Source organism: Galleria mellonella, unplaced genomic scaffold (assembly GCF_026898425.1).
Source record: "Galleria mellonella isolate WM207_F2 unplaced genomic scaffold, CSIRO_AGI_GalMel_v1 utg746, whole genome shotgun sequence".
Classification (NCBI taxonomy): Eukaryota; Metazoa; Arthropoda; class Insecta; order Lepidoptera; family Pyralidae; genus Galleria; species Galleria mellonella.
The window spans coordinates 439,007-458,835 of NW_026442148.1; the positions used below are offsets into that span (position 1 = coordinate 439,007).

General features: G+C 36.1%; 1 protein-coding gene across 3 annotated transcripts in view; it reads right to left on the bottom strand.

Annotated features, from left to right (window-relative positions):
• Positions 1-19,829, bottom strand: part of LOC113514624 (WD repeat-containing protein 7) — a 110,180-nt gene that overhangs the window by 6,533 nt on the left and 83,818 nt on the right. For all 3 annotated transcript variants that reach the window (XM_052901191.1, XM_052901192.1, XM_052901190.1), the window contains 7 exons: positions 4,799-4,965; positions 4,159-4,322; positions 3,712-3,858; positions 2,919-3,061; positions 2,139-2,250; positions 1,446-1,560; positions 1,011-1,152 (listed from right to left, as the gene is read on the bottom strand). In XM_052901191.1, coding sequence (XP_052757151.1) covers positions 1,011-1,152; positions 1,446-1,560; positions 2,139-2,250; positions 2,919-3,061; positions 3,712-3,858; positions 4,159-4,322; positions 4,799-4,965 — 990 coding nt within the window. The remainder of the gene's footprint in view (positions 1-1,010; positions 1,153-1,445; positions 1,561-2,138; positions 2,251-2,918; positions 3,062-3,711; positions 3,859-4,158; positions 4,323-4,798; positions 4,966-19,829) is intronic.

The following is a 19,829-nucleotide window of genomic DNA, read 5'->3' on the forward strand; positions in this document are numbered from 1 at the left end:
GGTAGAATAAAGTGACAACTTGAGGTACAATTTGATATGAAGACCAATTTTGTGAGAGACTGGTGCTTGCGGTAGGTTTAGAAGAACCTGTGTTACAAGTCATAAAATGAATATAATATAAATATAAAATGAATATAAACGTAATTGTTTTTTAATGATGATTACATTTTTTAATGGGTGATAATGGAATAGTAACCTCACTTGCGATATCGGTATACACCGGCGGGGCACCAGTGAAGGATGATAGGTGAGGATGAAGCAGGTCAGTTAGCCCATCGTGACGAATTCAACAAGAATTGTTCCCGATAGTTTCCATGTAGCAATAGGATTGTCAAACTCCATTGCTAACAATCTCTTTCTCCCCTGACGATTACATTATCATGTATTAAAATAAAAACCAAAAAAAAAAAATATAAGAACAGAAGAATTGACATCCTTTGCTGTAGGCGATACTATAGATCAGGGGTGGCCAACCGGTTGATCGTCGACGTGACAAGGCAGAAAATATAATATTTTGCTAATCTAGCGGAAGATGTTCAGACGCAATGCTCACACTAATATAAATAAGAAGTTGCTAAGAATAAATATCAGTTTTATGTTTTCCCTCTTAATAAAATAGAAAATACTACAATACTGCATAATTGTGTACTGAACTATATTGTTTCATTTGTGATTTCAAGAAAGATGTAATTGGTAGATCGCACAGGATTTCGTCAGTAAGCAGTAGATCTTGGGTTTAGCCAAGTCGGCCATCCTTGCTATAAACTGCATGTTGTAGTTAGTATAATGAAACAATGGAAGAAAAGGGAAAATAAAAATAATCAAGCAACCAGAAAAGTACAGACGACCAAGATCGCGGAAGAGAAATTAACAAGTTTGAAATATTGTGTTCCACAATAAACAGACAGACTTCAAAATCGATTTATGACAGAGTTATGAGGTAAGAAACATTAAAAAAAATACAATTGATTAAAAACCTCCTCCTTTTTTGAAGTTGATTAAAAACTCACCCTCGCTGGTGATATCTTGACCAAATTCTGATCCAATAACACCAAGTAACACCACCGCAGTGGTTTGCTTGCGTTTCAATTCGGCCAGAGAGGATGGCTTCCTCACAATCTCTTCTTCCTCTTCTTCAAATTCTTCTTCTTGCTGTTGAACATTAATCCTAATGTAAGATTTCACCAGAGAGAGACTGTACAAAAGTCATCTGCAACGGTACCTTGAGTATATTCTTAAAATAAAAAATAATTTTACAAATCGATTTACATCTGACGAAGTTATGAAGTAACAAATATGAAAATAATATAACCGAATAAAAAAAGCTCGCTTTATTTTTAAGTCGATTGAAAAGTCTTTGACTACCCCATCAGGTATTAAAGCCTTAAGAATATTACTACCATTTACGGTCTTTAAATATATTTTCAGGTTATTAAATTAACTACCTTTTCGACTGGTTCCTTGGGAGCAGCGTGAGGGTTTATGCTCTCCGTGTGAGTGTACAGAGGTAGATACTGGGCCCAATTGTCCACTAATGTCTTGCGGCCTTTGGGCCCCAATCTGTGGGAATGAATAGAGAGTGAAAATGTCTATTGATTTATTTCTTGTGTAACATGTAACATATAATTACATGTAACCACATGTAACTTATAATTACATGTAACATGTAATTATGTGTAACATGCAATTACATGTAATTATAAATTTATCGTTTTCGGATTTCTCCCCTTACTTGTGCTACATGACATTGCTTCTTGTTAAATTTCATGATGCTAGGTTTAGGGAAAAGATCCTATAGGTTTTGATTCCCTTGCAAATGTCAAAATATACGCTATAAACAGCCGTATCATTCGACAATTTTGACCTAGAAGTTTGATTTTTTCACAAGTACTAGGGATTATATACTTGAGTACTTGATATTAATTTCAGCATGTTACCTCCATGCATTCTTTAGAAAAACAGACTTGACGAACAGATAGACAGACAGAAAACAAAGTGATCTTAAAAGGCTCCGGTTTTCTTTTTGAGGTACGGTTTCCTAAAAAATGGCGATTTAAAAGAGCTTCTAAACAAGTCTATTTGATTAAATATGATTTCTATTCTATTCTAGTAAGCTGACAGCGTCAAATGTATCTCACCTGCCCAGTTCAGCGAGTAGCAGCGCCTGCGCAGCGTCTCTAACCTCAATGCAGTGGTGTTGCCATCTGCGCGCCAACATCTCCACTTGCGGACGCTTGAAACTCTTCGATCCTGCAATCACATGTTACAAAATCCGCATGATAAATAAAATAATTATTCTACAAATAATTTTCAAATAAAAACAAGGAAGTTCTCAATTTGATTGTATTTTTTTTTATGCTTATTACCTCATAATTCCGTCAGTTCTAAATCGATCTGCAAAATTCTTTTTTTTTTTTATCTGAAAGGATATATTAACAGATTGGTCTCATAAAAAAATATCAAAATCGATTCGGCAGTTTAGTTTTTAGATCAAAGTTACTAGAGTTTTGTCACAATTGGAGTCGATTTTTTTGTGAGACACAATCTTAAATTATTTGGAAAAAAAAAACGTGGATATACATAATTGCTTAACTTATCCGAATATGGGTCAACCCTGTATAAATAGATACATAATTTATTGTTTGCTCCAAAAAATTAAAAAAAGAAATTCTCACGGTGACGTAGAAAGGTATGCAATGTGAGACATGACATGGAGATTACAGGGCATAAAAATATAACACCATAGCCTTCAGGAATAGTAACGCATGAGGGTTACCATATACAAATAAATGAGTGTAGGCGACGGTTACAATTTTCCATCGGGTAAACTGTCAGCTTATTTTCTGTATTAAATGGTAATTTTTTACCACTCTTTGCTATTGAATCACCAGAAGAAAGTCTATAAATTGTTCACTCACCAGCCGCCACAACTGTCTCTGGTAGCAGCACGCAGTGTAGCGTTATAAGCAATGCCCAGCCCTGCTTGATGTGGACCTGCTGGGCCGCTAGCTGTTCTTCTCGTTCCTCGTCACCAGCCCACGACGAGGAGCGGGTTGACGGTCTGGGTATGATGGTTTTTTAAGTATGGAAACACCAAACGAATAGGGGATGGGAATTGTTAGTAGCGAGAAACCCCATGTCTTGCAATGTCTAGCAATATATATATATATATATATTTACGGTTTGAAGGGTGGGATATGGCAGTGAATTTACGGAGTACAGAGGACTAACACCTGAGTCCTCAGGAATGGCAACGCATGGGGGGTATCATGGGTGAAACAGTATACTCTGTTATGCTCATGTCTATAGGCGACGGTTACCACTTTCCATCAGGTGGGCCGTCAGCTTGTTTGCCATTTTAAGTTGCATAAAAATAAAAAATATGTCAGAAGAAGTTATTATAAAATCCGTCTGCATGACCAGCTCTGTTCCACTCATTTTTCTTTCGTGAAGCAAGTGTGCTTTCATAGCTGCTTCAAGAGTGTGATTTAGCAACAAAGCTACACTGTTTAGAGGCATATACCTTAGTCCTCAGGAATGGTAACAAATGAGCAGTTTCAGAGGTAGCAGAACGTATTCTGTGATATCCAAGGAACATGGGTGCATGGGTTCATGTCTATGAGTGACAGTTACCACTTTCTATCAGGTGGGCCGTCAGTTTGTTTGAACTGTATACAAAAGCGTACTAGTCAATCTGATTACATTTGATACCTGTGCAGTCTCCTAGCCACTTCTTGTTCAGGCACGAAGCCAGCGTTTCTCATGGACTTCAGGGTGTTAGCGAGCGCCACTATGGACAGCAGATGGTTGGTGGTCAACGTAGTGCTTAGCTCCCAATGCAATTTCGAAGTAAACAGCCTGCAAACAAGACTTTTATTTTAATTTTTCTACATTTAGGATAACAATTATCCACCATTATCATCATATCAGCCTTGAACTGTCCACTGCTGGACATGAGCATACCTCTTGGGGAGTTTTGCCAGTAGTTGCCAGGAGGCAAGGATTAGGCAGGCGGATTGGCAACCGAAGTCAGCCGTTAGACCCTCGCCTTCCTACGTCATTTTAACACAGTTAGTGGAAGAACAATTTAAGAAGTATAAGTATTTGGAACTTACGATGATGATGACAAAGGTTTGGATACTATAATTCTCTACAAACCTGGTCAGTTTCTCCTGCCTTAACAGCTCGGGGGGAAGATCTGAATTGACTAGGACTGGGTCGTCGGGGGCGGCGGCGTAAGCGTCCGCCCACTCCAGCACCCTGGTCGGGAGTTGGACAGCCATGTGACCGTGACGGGACACCACACCGAAGCACACCGGCACCTGTATATTGATAATTGTCGTATCAGCCGTTAAATGTCCACTGTTGAACATAGCTTCTCCCAGAAGGTGGAGGGGGGAGGGGGGTTACTAGTAGTTGCCACGCTTGGTAGGCTGGTTAGTAACCGCAGTTTGACTTTTGGTAATGTTTTAAGAGGAACGCTGCTGCCCATCCCTCCACCATAAGCTCCTTTAGTCGCCTCTTTCGACACCCACGGGAAAGGAAGTGGTGGCCTAATTTATGCCTGGACCACACAGCAAATATGTACACTTATGTGAGTTTTTTTATACCTCTACATCTTCTAAACACCTGTTTAGATTTGGTTGTATGTGCTATCATTCGAATCCTTACGTTATCCCAAATAATACTACAATTACAAGGCTACAGTTTTCTTTGAATATTTCGTTTTTTAGGAGGCAATCACGGTTATCAATTAGCAGAGCAAATAATTTACAAGAGGTGATTAACCCTCGCTCACCATCGGTCTCAGAAGCCCCAGTTTGGACTCGCACACTCTGTCCAGGTCAGGGTTGAGCCCCCACGCGTGCAACAAGGAGATCAGGATCTGCGCTATCTCCATTGTGTGAGGCGGCTCCGCCAAAGTGACGTCCTTGGGACGCTGGCGTTTGCTTTGATTCGGATCATCTGAAACAAAGATGTATCAGTTTACTCAACGATGATTAAGGAAGTGATAGAAAAATTTAAATGGTTACATACGGTACTATTTCAGAGGAGTTATCTTTCGCGAATACTTAGACTGTGCAATGAGCTCAGTGCCGAGGTTTTCCTTAAAGACTACTGAATGGGGTTCTTCAAAAAGGGTGTATTAAGGTTTTCTCAGGGTCTGCAACGCATGACATCCTTGGTGTTGCAAGCGTCCATAGACCACAATGACAGTTTGCCTCCTCTATGTTGTAAAATAAAGCCAATTAGGCGAATATAAAGCCAATAAGACCGGTTGCATGGGTAATGCTGTCATAGCAATTCCTGTCGCGATTTATTATATATGTATACGAATTAATTTTAACGGTAATTTATTCAGTGAAAATGTAATGCAGTAAGAGATAAATGATCTCTTGAAAAATATATATATATATATATATATATATATATATATATATATATATATATATATATATATATATAAGATCTTGCATAAGTCCTCATAAATGTCATCGCTTCTCGTGTATTAAATTACGTACGACACAGTGTACTCTGCAATATCCTATATATGATATCTTATAGGTTATGGTTACTAGAGATGGATAATATCTGATATCTTTATATTGAGCTCTTCTGGACATTAATGACCAGCCATTGCGATATTGCTTGTATCAATCAATCATCAATGAATCGGATATAGTCTATATTCATTACGAGTAGGTTTAGCTTTTCGATATTATATATTCGAAAATCGAATGTCGAATCTGTGTCTGGCCAATATATGTATAGATATTGCAATTAAAATATATAGATATTGGTATATATTACTCATTGTTAGGTTAACACTTTCCTATAGGCGGGTCGTCAGCTTGTAAAAACAAATCTATTTTTAATTGTATTGCAAAAATCTTTATTGCACATAATTTACATTGGACACATTTAAAGATTTAATATACAATGGCGGACTTATCCCATAGAGGGATCTCTTACAGTCGACCTTTGAGAAGCTGAAAGAAAACTATAGAATGATCGAGGGTGAAAACCGTACAGCTAAAGACAAACCTCAATAATACCTAGTTTTTTTTTTAACGAAAGACAATGGAATGTTAGTCCTGCCTGCGCTATCGGCATACGCTGGCGGGGCACCAGTGAGGGCTAATAGGTGACGATGAAAACAGGTCAGTTGGCCCATCGTGAAGAATTCAACAAGAATTAACCACGATGGTTTCTAGGGGGAACCGCGCGGAGGTCGACCAATAATACCTAGTTAAAATACGTCATTTATCCCCACTAATTATTATTATTACTCCTCTCCATCCAAAGGTTGCCTGGAAGAGATCGCTCTTAGCGATAAGGCCACCCATTGTTTTCTCATTGTGATTATTTCTTGTAATTATTTATTTTTATAATAAGTTTACTATTATAGTCTTTTGGAGGAAACAATAAAGAGTATCTATCTATCTATCTAATTATTCGCTTAAAATCATCACTTGGGGGTGAAAAGGTATGTTTTGTTTCATATTACGTCAAAACAAGGAAATACCACATAAGACAAAATAAAAGCCTGTTTTAAACATAATTCACTATAAGGAAATATTAATTTAATTATCTTAGCATGATAAGTAGCCGAATAAGATCGTGATCAACAGGTTGTAATGTAACATATCCGGTTATAATAAAAACAATGACATACAAATCAGGAATCACTACTTTACAAAGTATTTAATTACAAATTTAATTGTAAATAAATACTATTTAAATCTAGGTATTTGGAGATTATTAAAAGGATGGGGAAGTTATTATTTGGTTTTTAATGAGTAGGTGTATTAAAATTTTAATTTTCCCAGTTTTATATATAGGCAGCTGTATCCCGCAGCTCCGTTTGTTTAAATCATACATTTGACTACATAAAGTAACCTGTGTAAGGATACACTAAGTACATTAAGTATCCTGTGTAAGGATATATTAAGCACATTAAGTATCCTGTGTAAGGATAAAATGTGTAGCAATTAAACAACCATATTCGAATAACAAACACAATTGACTATATTTCATAAAGTGAGTACATGCAGATTAACGAATAAATTAAAGTACCATCAATATAACACCAATCATCCCTCACTGCAGTGCAGGCGGAATCACCATTCCATTCTCACTTATCAAAATAAAAAATACGCCAATGTTCATGGGTTGCCGTTTGCTAACAGGCGGGTCGTATGATTGAATGACACCATCTTAGTATATAAAATATTACCTTCATCGCACAGATCCAAGGAAACATTGAAATAAACAGTGAAAGGGCGTGGGCGTGATCGACACAGACAGACGTACAATAATTATATATTTACAACGTTGAACGCCCAAGGTCAGTGACAGACAAGCACACATAACTGTTGGTACACGATAATTAATACATATAATAAAATCGTAACTGGTCGCTGTCTGTACATGGATGATATATAAGAAAAACTATTATAGGGGCGCTTTATGAACGCAATAGAATCCAAAACAATGTCTTCTAGAATTTATTAAAATTCTGTGGGGACTGGGTCTTCTTTGGTCACTGCAATCGATTTATTTTATTGATTTATTTTAATTATGTACTATATATATTTTATGATCTGATACTGCTTAGTAGTTTGTATTCACACAATTTCATTATTTATATAGTTAAACTTTTTGAAAAAAGCAACAGCTGAGTTTCTTGTCCGTTCTTCTTGGCTGAAATTTTGTTCCGAATGGGCGGTAATGAACAAAATGACTATTCAAAAATTCTTAAATAATTAAAAATATTTCTTTTTTTCCATTTGTCTGTAAATCTGTTTGTCTGTATATTTATGGATGCTAATCTCAGAAACGATTTAATCGATTTGAATGCAATTTCCAATAATGTGTTGCGATTTGCTTCACTTAACATTTAGTGTTTGTTTTATTTCAATCGGTTCAAAAATGAAAAAAAGTTATATCAATCTAAAGAATCACATATAGAATGCTATAAAACGATAGTTGGTTGGATATTTATTACTCTTTCACTGTCAAAAACTACTTTAAACAGATTTGATACATGGGTAGATTATATCCTAACTTAATACATAGGATACTTTATGTATTTTTAATTTATGTACTCACGCGAGTAAAATCGCTGGACATAGCTACTTACATATTACGTATCTCTGTATTTAAGTAATAGAATATAAATGTATTGTTTTTGTGTTTTTGATAAACATTTTAATTTATCTAGTATGTATATTAATGTCGTAAATACTTAAAACTAACTGAACTTGTTTATTTGTTTGTCACCTCGCGACGCTTTAACGAGTCGACAAACAGTCATGAATTTTGATGTGCCTATAGTGATTGTGGTCGAGATGGGCGTAGGCCAATTTTTATCACGGTCAATTCAACATAATTCTCGGAAAATAGTTTTTTTTTTTTAAATAACATATAACCCACTACCGGCCCGTCCCGGCTTCGCACGGGTGGACATTTTTACAACATTCTAAAAAGTGGTTATTGTGACATAACGATAATAGTTGGACATATAGTATCGCCAAGTTTTTTGTAGTCATTGATATTTTCTTCAATATTGTAGAACATACTTTTGTTCTATCACCAATAGTTTCCGCAGCGCACGCGACCAAAGATATTTTATAGCATTTTTTTACACCTTGAGTTACGTTACTAGAGTTTTAGTAAATCCTTACTTTAAACCCTTATCTTTTCTAGCAATAAATATAGCCTATGTTATTCAGGGTGAATGTAGCTTCCTAACGGTGAAAGAATTTTTGAAATCGGCAAAGTAGTTTTTAAGTTTATTCATTACAAACATACATACACACAAAAATACAAATCTTTTCTCTTTATAATATTAGTGTAGATGTTACCAGGTAATAATGTAGTTTTCTATAAATAATGTACACACACAAAGTATTTTATTCATATTTCTTATTTTTTTTATACTATTATTTTTATTAAGGTATTTCGCGACTAGCTCTTGGCTACAACAGAATATCAGTGTTTTGCTCTTTTTAGGGCAAACCAATAAACTGAGTTGTGACCATTTTGTGTTACTATGGCACACTTATGAAAGAGGGAAATTGTTGTTTTTTTGTTGCTTTCTTTTGTTTTTCATTCTTTCATCTCTTTTACTGTGTGTATGTCTGTATTATGTGTATGTTTGTATTGTTATTTGTGTGCTGTAATGCAAATAAACTATCTATCTATCTATAGCGGAAAGTATTTTAAATCGAATAAGTGTTTTCTGCGTTTATCATTACGGACAGAAAATCATATGTTTCCTATTTATAACATTAATTTTAAAAACATACATATATACGTGAATCAAAAACTTTGTACCCGTTTTTACGAAAATTGCGCGGACGGAGGAGTATGAAATTTGGCACACTTACAGTTTATACAGAGAAAGAGTGCAGAATGATAATATATTTTTAAATTGTGCATAAAAAATACATTAAATCAATAAAAAAAAAATACACACACTACCATGTACTTTTTTTTGGTGGGTGAAAATGGAATGGTAACGCCGCCTGCGCTAACGGGATACGCTGGCGGAGCACCAGTGAAGGGTGATAGATGAGAATGAAAACAGGCCAGTTAGCACATCATGATGAATTCATCAGGAATTAACCACGATAGTTTCCAGGGGGAACCGCAAGGAGATCGACCTGGCTGGGTATATTGCTAGCAATGGGATTCTCAGTCTCCATCACTAATAATCCCTTTCCCCCCGCTACCATGTATTTGACACACACACACGCATATATACTCTTTTGTTTATAGTTAAAGTCTGTGGTCAAATTGAGAATACATTAATATTGTTTGTCTGTTAATATTATTTGTCTATAGTCTCACTGAATGTCAAACGTAACCATAATAAATACATTTATTACAATATAAGTTATGGTCGAGTTTCGACCACTGGCCGACCACTAGTACATGTTATAAACCAATTAAAATCTAATAATTCCCATACATACAGCATTAAACTTGAACTGTACTAATTATCAATGCACCAGTGCAAGGTCGAGTGGTCGCATCTCGTACCATCCGCAAGGCAAAGCGGTTGATAAAAATGTGTAGCACATTCGCAGATCATTCACCTCACCTCACTGAATAAATTAGCTTGGCAGTTAACTTTTTTTTTATACTGCTTAGAATGGCAAACAAGCTGACGGCCCCCCTGATGGAAAGTGGTAACCATCGCCTATAGACGTGAGCAGTATCATGGACATAACAGAGTATACTGTTTCGCCCATGATACCCCCTTTGCGTAGCCAGGTGTTCTTTCTCTGTACCCTGTAAATTCACGCCGTATCCCACCCTTCAAACCGAAACACAGCCATGCAAACACAGCTTCTTCACGGTAGAAACACGAATGGGACAGAGGTACCCAAGCAATCGACTTTTGTACAAAGTACCTCTGGACTCTCCCTCTCTTTCCCCCTATTGGAATAAATTTTAAATAAATAATTATCCTATTATACCGACGCTATATCGATGTCCTAATATCTTACTTTACGGACTGTGGGCTCGAACTGTGGCGCGTGGTTCCGCCATGGTGCAATAACATCTATGCCTACCTACACTATAGCACCGCCCGCGACGATACCAGCGCACCGAGATTTATTTCCTAATCTATGAATAGAATACAATAGAAATTTACAGGGTACAGAGGAATAACACCTGAGTCCTCAGCAATGGCAACGCACGGGGGGTATCATGGGCGAAACAGTATACTCTGTTATGTCCACGGTACTGCTCATGTCTATAGGCGACGATCACCACTTTCCATCAGGTGGACCGTCATCTTGTTTGTCATTCTAAGTTGCATAAAAAATATTGTATTTTTTATTGCGACCAATAAACATATCCCGGTCATGCGAAGTCGCGGGGAGAACTAGTCACAAATATAATCACAATTAATCGGACGATCAGAACTGAACTACAATTGCGTATATGTTGCAGTCAAAACTCTTAACCAGTCAAAAGTACTATTGACTAGCAAAATCAGTGTAAAGTACTTTTGACGGTATGCTTTAGTCAATAATAGATAGATAGATAGATATATCGTTTATTTGTTTGTTACTAATCACACACAACATGTACATTAGAATAGATAATACATAAAACAACACAAGATTTATAAAATTGTGTTTTTTGTGATTTGCAGGATGAAAATGGTAGCTGGTAACATTGCCTGCGCAAAACGGGATTTTCGCTTTAAGCACCAGTGAAGGGTGATAAATAATAATTAAAATAAATATAAAATAAAAGGAGCAATATTTTTGATGATTTCTGTCAGTGTGTGTATAATAAAAATAATCATGATAGTTAATTTGATATAATTTTAACTGAGTGGTAAGGATAAAGCGAAAAAAAAAAAGAAAATATTAATAAAAGAAACATAGAAAAAAAAAAATTAAACACTTTTAACTAAAATAACAGATAAAAGTACCTTTTTTTATATAAAATTGTGTAATATTATGTATAATCTGCAGCAATACAAAAAGGTCGAAGCGCAGCGTGTAACATTGTTCAAGGAACAAAACACTGATTTTCAGCTTTAACCGCAAATTTGCAGTCGAAAGTACTAAAATAATAATTAAAATAAATATAAAATAAAAAGAGCAATATTTTTGGTGATTGTCTGTGCGGTGTGTGTATAATAAAAATAATGTAAATAGTTCAGAGTACAATTTGATATCACGGGTATGTTCATCTATCACGGGTGCCCCGCTCATGTATACCGATAGCACTGTTGGAGTTACCATATCATTATCACCCATTAAAAAAAAAGTACTTTTGACTGATTTTGCTAGTCTATACCAGAGGGAGACTTTGTACAAAGGTCGATTGCTTGGGTACCTCTGTCCCATTCGTGTTTCAACCGTAAAGCAGTTGTGTTTGCATGGTATAGAGGGTATAGAGGAATAACACCTGAGTCCTCAGGAATGGCAACGCATGGGGGGTATCATGGGCGAAACAGTATACTCTGTTATGTCCATGGTACTGCCTCATGTCTATAGGCGACGGTTACCACTTTCCATCAGGTGGGCCGTCAGCTTGTTTGCCATTCAATGTTGTATAAAAAAAAAAACTATAGTACTTTTGACTGGTTAAGAGATTGGACTGCAACATATCGATTCAAGGCTAAGAATCTAGGCTGAACGCCGCGCCCATGATACGTACTTACCTATTCATTTCTGCAGAAGTGATTAATAAATTTATTTTCATACTTGCAAAGTGGAATAAAATTAACAAAAAATCTACTTTTTGTTCGTTTCCTTCTTTTCAATTGTAAAGACATTTTATTTATTTATTTTTAACTATAACATTTAAGTCGCTTGGTACACATGTATGACTGTAACTACTAATGAACTGTCAGTTTTCTCATATTGGGTTTGCTGGAAGAAATCTCTATTGGAGATGAGCTCGCCTTTGTGCACTATTATCTTTGTTTTTACATTTCAATAACCTTTTATGTACAATAAAGAATAAAGAATTTAAATAATATAGCAACTAGTAGATGTAAACGGGCAATAAAGTCCGTTTTGTACTACTGCCTGGTAGCGTGATGTAATTAATTGGTGAACTATACGGATATATCGACTTTATTACTGTCATAATTAGTCGTAATATGGTAGTCTATGGTAGGAGCTTCTAAACTATCGACATAATAAAACATCCATTAATTAAATAACTTTTTAATTTAAAAAAAATTCAAAAAGGAGGTTCCCAATTCGGTCTTGCGTCTTTTTATGTTTGTCACCTCATAACTCTGTCATTTGTAGACGGTTTTGAAAAATTCTTTTTTAAACTAAAACGATATACTTACAAATATATAGCAGAGGGAGACTTTGTACAAAAATCGATTGCTTGGGTACCTCTGTCCCATTCGTGTTTCAACCGTGAAGCAGTTGTGTTTGCATGGCTGTGTTTCGGTTTGAAGGGTGGGATATGACGTGAATTTACTGGGTACAGAGGAATAACATATAATATAACAGGAATGGCAACGCATGGGGGTATCATGGGCGAAACAGTATACTCTGTTATGTCCATGGTACTATTCATGTCTATAGGCGACGGTTACCACTTCCCATTAGGTGGGCCGTCAGCTTGTTTGCCATTCTAAGTTGTATAAAAAAAAAGATCGGTCCTATAGAAATTTTATCAAAATCAGTTCCGTGGTTTAGTTTTTAAATCAAAATCACTGGCTTTGTCAGAATTGAAGACAATTTTTTACAATCTTACTGTTGGTTTCGTTTTGATAGAATTGTCAGTAGTAAGCGATCTCTTTCACCACTTCGCAGTTTATGTGAGTTACACATTTTTCCTTCAATATTTATAGTTAAATTGAATTAACAAGTGAATGCTATTGAAAGTTGCAAAATGTAATTTCGTTTAACAAAAAAAAAAAAGGAAAAGAAAGAAGGGTTCCGTATCAAAGTGAAATTTATTTTATTTATTCATTAGTACAAATAAGTGTACATGGCGGACTTAATGCTAAAAGCATTCTCTCCAAGTCAACCATAGGGAAGTGTCAGAATACTCAAATGTAGTACTAGTAATTATTGATATACATACATACTAAAATTACATAAATAAACGAATAAATATATATGAATAACAAATATACTTACACATATACGACATATACTATATTATACACGAAATTGAGAATAATATAAAGCACTTACTGCTCGGATAAAGTAAAAAAGTGAGCGTGAACGCTTTTTTTGAAAGACGGTTTAGTCGGTAGTCTCTTAATGGCATCAGGAAGCGCGTTCCAGAGTCGTGAAGAATGTAGGAGAAAAAAGTTTGAAGCGTAACCGTGACGGTGAGAGGGGAAAGATAATTGGAGAGTATTATTGGAACGAAGATTACGATCGTTGTATTGACAAATCAACCTACTTAAATTTTAAGAAAATATGAACAATATTGATACATGCAGACCCTACATGATCATCAGGGAAGTGGCAGAAATAACGTGGTACAGAGTGGCTCAAGAAAGACGAGAATAGAAACGGTTGAAAGAGGCCTTTGTCGAATTTATTTGATGCAACTTAGAATGGCAAACAAGCTGACGGTCCACCTGATGGAAAATGGTAACCGTCGCCTATACACATGAGCAGTACCATGGACATAACAGTGTGTACTGTTTCGCCCACGATACCCCCTATGCGTTGCCATTCCTAAGGACTTAAGTTATTTCTCTGTACCCTGTAAATTCACTGCCATATCCCACCCTTCAAACCGAAACACAGACATGCAAACACAACTGCTTCACTGTAGAAACACGAATGAGCCAGAGGTGGCCAAGCAAACGACTTTTCTACTAAGTCTTCCTCTGGTAAATTATGATAACTGCGGACCCCTAAATTCGCATTCATGGTGCGTGATAACCCTGACATTTGATAAACCGGTTCCGGCTGTCACGCGCGCACCGGACATATGTGTTTTTACGTCATAGGTCCATTGGTTTATTTAAGGTTTGGAGACACTCCCTCTCAACCGTGGGTGTTGTAAGAGGCAACTAAGGGAACTTATTGGTCAAGGGAAGGGCGCTGCTGCTCTTCCCTAAAAATAAATAAATATTGGTCTTATGAAAAACTCCTCTTATCAATTTATCTTTCTCCTCCCGTATAGAAATATCGATTTTTTTTGCTAGGGAATACCGTTTGCCTAAATATTTAGAATCAGTTACATTTAACTATCAGGATACCAAGTGTAATGGTGAATTTATGACATATTTATATGGTTTGAAGTTTTAAAAGTTTCTGGCTTTATGCATATAAATATTATAATTTTGTGATATCGACTAATCACGTTATTTATTAGTAAGATTTTAAAATAGTAAACCCCCTTCATCCGGGTATAGTACCAGTACCAGTGAGTGGGGGGGAGAAATTGTTAGTAATGCAGACTACCAGCTCCATTGTTAGCAATACCCTGTCAGATCGACCTCCACGTGGTCCCCCCTGGAAACTATCCATATATATTCCAGGTGAATTAATCACGAGGGTCTATCTGACCTGCCTTTTCATTCTCACATATCAACCCTCACTGGTGCCTCGCCAGCGTATACTGTTAGCGCAGGCGGGGTTACCATTCCATTATCATCCATTAAAAGGTATCAGATAGTAATGATAGGTGAGGATGAAAGCAGATCAGTTAGGCCATCGTGACGAATCACCAGGAATTAACCACGATTGTTTTCAAGGAGAACTGTGTGGCTGTCAACCAGAGCATGGTATACTGCTAGCAATGTCCTCACTAACAATATCCTCCCTCCAAAAACATAGCAGTTTTTTAATGGGTGATAATGGAATGGTAACCCCGCCCGCGCTATCGGTATACACTGACGGAGCAGCAGTGAAGGATGATAGGTTAGGATGAAGCAGGCCAGGTTCAACAAGAATGGTTCACGACGGTTTTCAAGAGGAACCACGTGGAGGTCGACCTGATATGGTGTATTGCTAGCAATGTGTTCATTAGACCTTATTACTAACAATCCCTTCCCCCCAAAAACATAGCATTTCATCCGTATCTAATTACAGGTAAAACCACAAGTGAAGCCTTGTTGATAATCCAATATGGTGCAAATAGGACACGGATAGGACAAGGTGACATTAAATTTACATTAAATAGCAATTAGTGACCTCTAAAAGAAGAAGATTTACAATTTCTTCTGTACATCTAAAGTCTGCATATTAGATAAAGTTTATTCCCATGTTAATTCCATATTTGTGACAAATAAAATTGCCGTTTTTGTTTGCGGTGCAAAACAAACTTGTGGAGCAAAATCTACATGTGGACACACAATTTGGCATCAGAAAATGCTAGTATTTTATTTACCCAAATTATTAAAAAAAGGATCCAAACAGTGTCTTTAATTCGTACCGCCATTAAAACATGGCTAAATACTGATACTCCTACTGTAATTAACATCTGACTAAATTTTTTTGTAATAAATTATTATTAATATTTATTATATAAGTTATTTTATTTTATATAATAAAATTGTAACTATACGACGTCTGTCAGTACATGACATGGGACTGACAGATCGAGATGACATGGGAGAAATTTAAGAAAAAAATATATAAAGGATCTTAGTAGGAGCAATTGAAATCAAAGCAATATGTTTTGACAATTTTTTTTTTATATCTTGACATGCCATCTACAAATGTCCCATTTAAATGGTTTTCCTACTTCTGAAATAGATAGTCTATGATATACCTCATTGTTCAACACTGTTTTCATTAACCACTGCTTTCTAGAGAAGCAAAATATTCTTATTTGATGACACAATTTGGAACCTAGTATTAACATGTATCTCTTGGGGGGAAGGGATTGTTAGTAATGTGGATTACCACTCCCATTGCTAACAATATACCCTAACAGGTCGACATCCCCGTGGTCCCCCCTGGAAACAATTGTACTGAATTGCAAGAGTATTCATCACGATGGGCTAACTGACCTGCTTTCATCTTCGCCTATCATCCCTCACTGGTGCCCCGCCAGCGTATATCGTTAGCGCAGGCGGAGTTACCATTTCATTATCATGCATCAAAAAAAAATCTCTTTATCACGTGATGAAAGTGTCGATTCTATATATCGACATGCACACGTTCCCTCACTACCAACCTTGCACCTTGAGAAAGTTGTCCAAAGCCCGACCGACCGCACTGTTATTAACACAATGAACTTGGACATATTACGAGTATAGGCACATTTAAACATATCATTAAATCAACAAGATAATTGTTTTTACTTAATTACATTTAAATTAACATTTGTATAAAAAGTCTGAATTGTAAAATAAAATTGGCGGGGTTATTGATTGGTGAAAATTGTATGGTAACCCCGCCTGCGCTAACGGGATACACTGGCGGAGCACCAGTGAAGGGTGATCGATGAGAAAGAAAACAGGCCAGTTAGCCCATCATGATGAATTCATCAGGAATTAATCATGATAGTTTCCAGGGGGAACCGCGAGCAGGTCGACCTGGTTGGGTATATTGCTAGCAATGGGATTCTCAGTCTCCATTACTAACAATTCCTCTACGTGCAGGAGAAACTATTAATCCATAAAAAACATCATTTTACGTGGACAGTTGTACTCGACAGTGACTCGTCAATGACTTGTTGTGGATAGATGGAATTTCCTATGGCATTGCATTTTTCTGTTTAGAACAATGTACTATCTAATTGGAACCTTGACATTCAGACAGACCGTAATTAGATAAACGTTAATGCAATTACTCGTTGTATTATTAAAATTAAATTTATATATATATAATAATTCTTTAACATTTGAAATGTATTGCAAATAATAATTAGCATAATTTTTAGTTACATTGAAACTCGTTTTTAAAATAATCGTAAAAATATATTTAATAAGTGTATTAAAAAAGGCCGTGTGGTCCCGGCATAGAATAGGCCTCTCCTTCCTTTCCCGTGGGTGTAAAAGCCGAATAAGGGAGAGCGAGGGATGTGCAGCGCAGCGCAGCGTCTATCTTAAAAAATCTCTAAAGTCTGACTGCGGTTGCCATTCGACCTGCCAGGCATGGCGACTACTGGCAGAACATACCAAGGGGGAAGCTTATGTCCAGCAGTGGACAGTTAAAGGCTGATATGTTATATGATGATTAAATAGGAAATAAAAAAAAAATTACATTATTTTTAGACACCACACAAGGTTATAGTTTATTTATTTTTATAGGTTATTATTTTATGTTTGTTACCTCATAACTCTGTCAGTTGTAAACCGATTTGAAAAACTCTTTTTTTATCTGAAAGGATATACTTACAGAGTGGTCCCATAGAAATTTTATCAAAATCGGTTCAGTAGTTTAGTTTTAAAACAAAATAACTGGTTTTGACATAATTGAATTTCTTCACAGTCATAATCTTTAACTATTACATGCTTTTATTGTATCGATGAAATCGTTTAATTTGATTTTTGAATTGATAGCTAAATGTTTCGATTTGTTAGCAACAAATATGTATATATATGCATATATAAGTACATGTTGCTCCGTCAGCATATACCGGTAGCAAAGGCGGAGTTACCATTCCATTATCACCAATTAAAATACAGTATTATGACAAATTATAAAAAAGAAAATCACAGAACGCCTACACATTTCATATTGCCAAGTCACCGTGTTAGACGCTGTATAAAACTGCATCTTGTTCCCAAACAATTACAGATTATCTCGAGACGAATCAATAATTACGACATTGGGTCCGTAACCTTTGCCACTGATATTATCTATTGTATGAAAGCTTAGAAACACTAGGCTCTTTATATGTAACGTGAGTAATATTTAATTAAATATTACAATCGAGGATTATATCGATATGTCGATAAAATCTATTTAGAACACTATTTCCCAACCTTTTTTGTGCCATGCCCCACTTGAACATTTCTAAAATTTTTATGCCCCCATACATAATTTTTCCCGACAAAGTGACTCTAATCGCCCAGTTGATATTTTGGTAACGTCAAACGAAATTATACCTAATAAATATTTACATAATATTTTTTTTTTTTTTTTTGTAAATTTATCACCGATATCTACTCCTAGCATTGCATTTAAATAGGCCGGAGCAAGAGGGTTAAAATCGCGTCCATTTTTTAATTGCCCCCCCCCCCCCCCCCCTGAACTATCAAATCAATGGGTGTGGGCCCCATGTTGGAAAACACCGATTTAGAACTAGGCATGAGTAACATCGATACCGCTCCGATATCTGTAAATTAGATTTTTATTTATTTTTTATACTACAAAACCTTCGAAATGTGGTGCTGGAGAAGGATGGAGAAAATTAGCTGGAGATCGAATTAGTAATGAGGAGGTCCTGCTTAGGGTTAAGGAAAAGAGACAAATTATAAGAACTATTGAGATCAGAAGGAAAAAAATGTTAAGACACTTGATACGACATGACGAACTTATGAACATTATAATAGAAGATAAGATAGAAGGAAGGAGGGGAAGAGAGAGACCAAGACATAGTTACATCATGCAGATCAAGGAAGGAGTCGGTGTCGTGTCGTATCAAGAGGTGAAAAAACTCGCTGAAAACCGTAGTGAGTGGCGAGAGCTCCACCGACAAGAGCGCAGCTCTTAAATGGGATAGATATACTACGAAGGTGGCAAACAAGCATATAACCCTCTGTTTTTTTTTTATACAACTTAGAATGGCAAACAAGCTGACGGCCCACCTGATGGAAAGTAATATCTTATAATATAATAATATATATAATAAATTATCATTCATTCATTCATTATTATGTCTAAACGCGACGACTACCTCTCTTTCATTAGGGAGACCGTCAGCAGTATTGCAAGTTACACAAAAAAAAAATATAATTTTGGGAGCCAAATTTTAAGTGGGCAATAAAAGCATTCATTTAAACTCAAATTTGACAGAACATAAAGATGCTATCTCGTATATTAGCACATATACTTAACTACGCTTTATTTGGCGCAGTTGAGTAATGTTGCCGTGAAAAAAATGACTTGGGACAAACGTGAGCGCCCGTTTTATTGCTCGCACCGGAATGTTTGGTCAAAATGTCGCATACAATGGGCCTGCTTTAAAAAGAAGTCTCAATTTGACAGATTTTTTACACGACTTCTCAAAAAGAAGAAATATATTCATGTATGTGAATTTCTTGATTTCGTCATTACTTCTAAATGCGTGTTCAGTTAAGCATTAAATATTTTTATGACTCTTTTATGCTGTCGAAGCTATTCGTTTCCAAATAAGAATTGTACATACATATATATCTGTCACGCCTGTCTCCCATTAGGGTAGGC